Source organism: Lycium barbarum, chromosome 6 (genome assembly GCF_019175385.1).
Source record: "Lycium barbarum isolate Lr01 chromosome 6, ASM1917538v2, whole genome shotgun sequence".
In the NCBI taxonomy this organism is placed as follows: Eukaryota; Viridiplantae; Streptophyta; class Magnoliopsida; order Solanales; family Solanaceae; genus Lycium; species Lycium barbarum.
The window spans coordinates 42,985,516-42,992,149 of record NC_083342.1 but is presented as its reverse complement, the minus strand read 5'-3'; the positions used below and the strand labels follow the sequence as shown (position 1 = coordinate 42,992,149).

The following is a 6,634-nucleotide window of genomic DNA, read 5'->3' as shown; positions in this document are numbered from 1 at the left end:
GGATGGCCTATCTTCCGAAACAATTACACCACGATGTAGAGGGCCCTTGAATTAGTAGGAATACATGAAGAAAATAATTTTTGGAATTAAAATTGAAGACTTGGATTTCCATGGTCATGGCCGAAACCATGGCCTTCTTGCTCTCTTATTTCTTTCTTGAATTGTCTAGAATGCAAGTGATAGATTTTTGTCTTCTTTTTCAAGACTTTAGTCCTATATATACATATAGTTTTAGTGGCATGTGAGGGGCACATGCCCCTCTCTAGAATTTTCTTGAAATTCCATAAAAACAAAACTAATTTGTCATCCTTTTTAATTCTTTTTCTTTTTCATTTCATATATATATATTTTGTCACATGGCCAATATGGCCCTTTTTAAATTCTCATGAACCTTTTGGTGAAATTCCCGTTTTGCCCCTATTCTTTCCGCAATATTTCCATAAGCCATTTTGCGAATTTCTCTTCTTGCCCTTAGCCTCTTACCATATTTCCATACTAATAATAGTCACAAATAATATTCATGACAACTTGTGCATTAATATAACTTTTGAATATGGTTTCGCCCTTAACTTTCCACGACGACTTTAGAATTTCCAAACGTACAATATACGGGCTATAACAGGACGCTTCATCGCCCAGTCCACAGTGATCACAGAACCAATCCTCAAGCTTCTCAAGAAAGATGCTCCAACCAAATGGATGGAAGACTGTCAGAAAGCCTTTGACACAATAAAAAGATACCTGTCAAATCCACCTGTTTTGGTCCCGCCAAGGTCGGGAAGTCCTTTGTTACTATACATGTCGGTATTAAAAAACGCTTTCAGATGCATGTTAGCACAAAATGACGAGACAGGCAAGAAAGAGAGAGCCATCTATTACATCAGTAAGAAGTTCACACCTTGCGAATCCAGATACTCCTTGGTGGAAAACACGTGTTGCGCTCTAACCTAGGTATCTCAGAATTTGAGACACTATATGGCTGCCTACACAACTCATCTGATTTCAATAATGGATCCACTAAGGTACATCTTTCACCAACCTATGCCCCTAGGAAAACTGGCCAAATGGCAAATGCTTTTAAGTGAGTTCGACATCCAGTACGTTGCTCAAAAGGAAGTCAAAGGGCAGGAATTGGCAGACCTATTGGCAGGAAGCCCAGTAGATGACAATCTCGTACCCTTATGGAGCTACTTCCCAGATGAAGAAATAATGACAATTTAAAATGAAGAAGGTGAAGACGAATCGGGATGGAAAGTATACTTTGATGGAGCAGTCAATTTTAAGGGATCGGGAATCGGAGCCGTCTTGATTTCAGACTAAGGCCAATATTATCCAGTGGCGGCCAAATTAAGTTTCAATTGAACTAACAACATGGCCGAATATGAAGCCTGTATCTTGGGTCTACGTTTAGCTCTTGACATAGATGTGAAAGATCTTCAGGTAATTGGCGACTCGGATTTGCTAATCCACCAAGTTCGAGGAGAGTGGGCCACCAAAAATGAAAAGATCATACCATACGTCGGACTTGTGAAAATATTGGCAGATCGTTTCCAAGAAGTCAAGTTCAAACATATACCAAGAACTCAAAATGAATTCACTGATGCATTGGCAACAATAGCATCCATGATCCAGCATCCCGACAGTAGATACATTGATCCTGTCAAAATCAAAATTAAATATCAACCAGCCCACTGTATTTTTGTAGAAGCTGAGACTGATAGAAAGCCTTTGTATGTTGACATTAAAATGTTCTTGGAGAAAGGAGAATATCCTGAAGGAATCACCTTGAATCAGAACAGGACAATCAGAAAATTGGCAAATGGCTTTTTCCTTAACAAGAATATCCTGTACAAAAGAACTCCAGATTTGGGATTGCTTAGGTGTGTTAATTCTTCTAAAGCCACAAAATTGATTGAAGAGGTACATGTTAGAACCTGCGGGCCTCACATGAATAGGTTCGTGCTAGCAAAGAAAATTTTGAGAATAGGTTATTACTGTATAGCCATGGAAAATGACTGCAGCAGATTTGTCCAAAAGTGCCACAAGTGTCAGATTCATGGAGACTTGATAAAAGTCCATCCAACAAAACTAAATGCTATGACATCACCCTGGCCATTTGCCGCTTGGGGAATGGATGTCATAGGACCAATTGAGCCAGCAGTGTCAAACAAACATCGTTTTATCTTGGTTGCCATAGACTACTTCACCAAGTGGGTGGAAGCATTATCTTATTCGTCAGTGACAAAGAAAGTGGTCACGGACTTTGTGCGCAACAACATCATATGCCGATTTGGCATCCCAGAATCAATCATAATAGACAATGGGGCTAACCTGAATAGCCACTTGATGAGAGACATGTGTGCGCAGTTCCAGATCACCCACCGAATTTCAACCGCATATCGACCACAAATGAATGGGGCTGTAGAAGCCGCCAGCAAAAACATCAAGAAAATCCTCCAAAAAATGATTGATAACTACAAATATTTGCATGAACAATTGCCTTATGCATTGCTGGGATACCGCACTACGGCCAAGACTTCGACTGGAGCAACTCCATACCTGTTGGTATATGGCATCGAAGCAGTGATACCAGCCAAAGTAGAAATCCCTTCACTTCGGATAATACAAGAGGCTGAGTTGGACGATGTGGAGTGGAAGGAATGAGCAGTTGGCTCTGATAGATGAAAAGAGGATGATCGTTGTTTGCTATGGTCAATTGTACCAGCAAAGAATGGCGCGCGCTTTCAACAAGCGTATGAGAACTAGGGTGTTTCAAATTGGGCAATTGGTACTCAAACGAACTTTCCCTAATCAAGAAGAATACAAAGGGAAGTTCGCACCAAACTGGCAGAGGCCCTATATGGTATGAAAAGTGCTATCAGGAGGAGCCGTAGTGTTTGCTGAAATAGATGGTCAAGAGTGTCCAAAAGCGATAAATTCAGATGCCATCAAAAGATACTACGTGTGAAAAAGAAGATGACTGCGAGGATTCAGAGTTTTCATAGTTTAGGTGTTCTTTAGTTGCATTCCCTTTATGTGTAATTTTGAATTTCTTTTAGAAAACCAAATCCAAAATTATGTACGAACTACGCAAGGACCTGATTCCCTGTACCTATAAGGGGATACGGAGGCGCTTTTCCAAGCTCGGTCTCTTTAACCCAATAAATCAAAAATTATGTATTTTGAACTACGTTATGACCTGATTCCTACTTGGAATACGTAGGCTCTCCTTCGATTTCGGTCTCCCAAAGAAAAATTCAATATGTTTACCCTGAACTACATTTCGACCTGATTCCCTAAACGGGATAAGTAGGCGCTCTCCTGAACTCGGTCATTTCAAATAAAATTTCCAATAAACCTTAGGAAACTTCATAAATGATTCAGTAAGAGAACGATAAAGGTAACCCCACAAGGAAACTGGGGCAGAATTTTTGAGTAAGATCTCAAAACTTCCTCTAGTGCGGTGAAATCAAGGAATGACAAATACACACTTCACTGGGGCTAAATTTTTGAGAGGGTCTCAAAAATTCCTTCGACATAACGAAACTAGGGTTGGTATAAAGACATATACAAACCGGGGCAAAATTTTCGAAAAGGATTTGAAAATTTTCACGAGTCGAGATCAAGAAGAAGAAGAGACGGGAGTCCTTGCTTGAGTAACTAATGTCCTGACATTAAAAGGACGTATATAAAATATTATTTTCAAGACATATATGTATATATCTTCAAAAGAAAATCATCGCACAAAAACTTTCCTAAAGGAAGAACAAAAGATTTTAAGGAAAATGAGCATCCTTTCCTATGAGATATGAGCGGAAGAAGTCCATACGCAGGAAAGGCATTCGACCATATAGGAAACTGACAAATTTTTCTGTGGATGTAGGAACAAAAAAGCGTGGATGTACGAACAAAAAGGCATGGATGTTTTACACTAACGCGTTTGCTAGAATGTTTTAAACAGGGTAGCGATGACAAGCAAAGCGAAGAAAAGTTCCAAGGATGGCAGCACAAAGTGTGCGCAAAAGGGTACCAAAATCCGTCCCAAGTGAATTTTCCATTACACTGACAAGTTTGTCCATTTTGCAGAGCACAGTGGTTTTTACAAAAGGAAAATTTGAAAAAGACTACTGGGAGATATAATCACGGTATCAGAAGCCGAGTTTCCACTAGAAATAGTTTCTGTATCAAGGTATTGAGACCCCGGCCTAGACGTCGCATGGTTGCCTTGATACATTGGCTGAGTGGACGTCCAAAAATTCAAAAATTTAAAATGATGCATTGATAGCGGGATTGAATGTCATTACTCACAATCGAGTCTAGTTCCTTTGGAAGATGTAAATCCTGTCGACAGGCGGGTATTCTTCCCCGGAGTCAAAAATAGAAGGTTTAAGTGTTTCCACCGAGGTAAGCTTCATTCCTCAAAATGATGATATGGATTAAGAGACTACGTGCCGAAGGGGCTGAGTTGCCATCCATATATATAGCCAAAAATAGGTAGCGTAATTTCGAGCTTGATGTCCGCAATCGTTGAAATACGAATGTGATTCCTACGTAAAGATTTTCAGTCTCTATTGCAGTCTATTTCAGGTTAACGTAATCATGGTTCAGGGATAGTGGTAGTCATGAGAAAAGGCTCCGCCTTTGAATGTGTCGTAGTTAACTTGAAAATTCTTACTAAATGCTGTAATTCTGGACACAGGGGTTAGCGGTCATCTTGAAAGGAATATGATCCCGCACTCTGATAAGCAGTCTACATTTAGGTATTTTTTACTATAGGTGATGTTAGACCAACTGATATACCGTGGTAACCGTATGCGGATAACGAGATGAGCGACACCAGATTTGGGCAGTCATTGCGATATGCAGTCATGATGTGATGCCAAATTTTTTAGGGTAGTGGACGTCGTAAGAAACAAAAACGGCCTCACACGAGAAAACATGAGTTTCATGATTGACATATCAAGTTACGAAAATGACAATCGGACTAGGGTGTGTAGGTTCGCAGAAATGCAGTATAGCCCGACCCAGATCCCAACAGAAGTTATCATTGAACGAGGAAAACATTTGACGACGATGAAAAAAAGGTTGGTCGAAGTATCATGATTATTATCCAGAGTAGATATCTTTCAAAAAATTTACACAAAAACGCACACTACAGGAGAAAAGAAGAAGACGAATAAACATCTGCGAAAGGACGAATGTAACAGTAAAGAATGACAACACTGACTAAAAAATGGCGAAACGCCACATAGGTATGACTACGTTAAAATTAAATTTTTGAAAAGACTAACACGCAGGACTCAGCATTTCGGGATAACCCAGAAGCTACCAAAGATGGGAAGCAAAAGCTAAATTCAACACATGCAGAGCATACGTGGAACTTTTTCTTGGGAAACCGGTCAAAAATCGTGTACGAGAGTCAAGCTTTCTACACCAGAGAATAGGGAATTCCAAAATATCAACACCAATAAGACCTCTTCAAAATCGCCTCTGGTTCGGATTTTCAATCGGAAATAGCCAAAGGGGTTCCCACATAAAGGATATTCCTTTTTCGGGCTATCGAGTCAAACTACAATAAGCTTGATTCCCAAAGGCAGGGATATGTAGGCTACTCAAGTTTCGAGGCTCGGGCATATTCCTATAGTTATCTTGGGACATCCCAAGATATCTTAAAGAAAACTCTTATTTTTCATAGTTCTCATAGAGTTAGAACTACAACGGCCTGAATTCTCACGTAGCCTGAGATATCTAGGAAGCCCAGAAATCGGGGTCCGTCCATACTTTAGAAATTTTGCGCAAAAGAAGGCTGTAATATCTTTTATTTGATGAAAATTAGGTTTGTCAATTTCGCAGCTGAAGGATGGCCTTGCCATCCTTGAACTTTGAAGGGGCAATTGTTGACACCTCATTTTCACCCCATAAAACGTATATTTTAATTCCCATATTTCCTGAGTCTAAGACGGGGTGAGGATGCCCTTAGAATATTGAAAATTAAAAAAATCTCGAGAAAATGGCAAAAATTGATGTTTAATTATTGTTTTTCATAAAATTAACAATTTACGAGAAATTACGAGTTATTTACTTTCACAAATGTGATTTGAAAAGAAGATATGCATCCCGTTTCATCTAGCTCCAGAAAATTGTCAATTTAAAACAACGTATGAATTACGGTACTCTTGACCACATTTTTTGCATTTTTAAATATTACTCGAAACTATGTCAATATTGGGTTCGTATCGAAGCTCATATTTTAAAACGACGTATTATGGACATTATTTTTATAAAATACGAACTTACGTGTTAGTTTTACATAAATACGTAGTTTCATGAAAATTGGGTGTTTTCGTTTAAATTATGTTCAAAGGGTCTTTTAAATTATTCTTTGAACAAAAGGGGGCCATTTTAAAAAAATTTAATAACTTTTGTGGGGAGGGGGTTATATAAGGGTTGGGGACTGAAGTTTTAAGAACGAAAACTTCAGTTCCCCCCACCCTTCTCTCGTCGTCTTCACTGAACATCAATGGTGACCTAACCCTAGTTTTTTTGTGATCAATCGCGACCCTTTTTCATGATATTTTGCACGAGATTTGGTGGTGGTGGGGGGGGGGGGGGGGGGGGGGGATTGTTCCTCTAG

General features: G+C 39.4%; 1 protein-coding gene across 1 annotated transcript; it reads left to right on the top strand.

Annotated features, from left to right (window-relative positions):
• The first annotated feature begins 1,746 nt into the window (after positions 1-1,746).
• LOC132644006 (uncharacterized) lies at positions 1,747-2,664 on the top strand. Its single transcript, XM_060360540.1, has 2 exons — positions 1,747-2,253; positions 2,368-2,664. Exons 1-2 carry the CDS (start codon positions 1,747-1,749, stop codon positions 2,662-2,664), a joined length of 804 nt encoding a protein of 267 aa, XP_060216523.1.
• The last annotated feature ends 3,970 nt before the right edge of the window (positions 2,665-6,634 follow it).

Bases quoted from the DNA above. Each gene is read 5' to 3' on its own strand.
- LOC132644006 (XM_060360540.1), top strand. From the start codon at position 1,747: ATGTTCTTGGAGAAAGGAGAATATCCTGAAGGAATCACCTTGAATCAG. The intron at 2,254-2,367 runs GTCACGGACTTT...ATGTGTGCGCAG, and splicing joins CGTCAGTGACAAAGAAAGTG to TTCCAGATCACCCACCGAAT.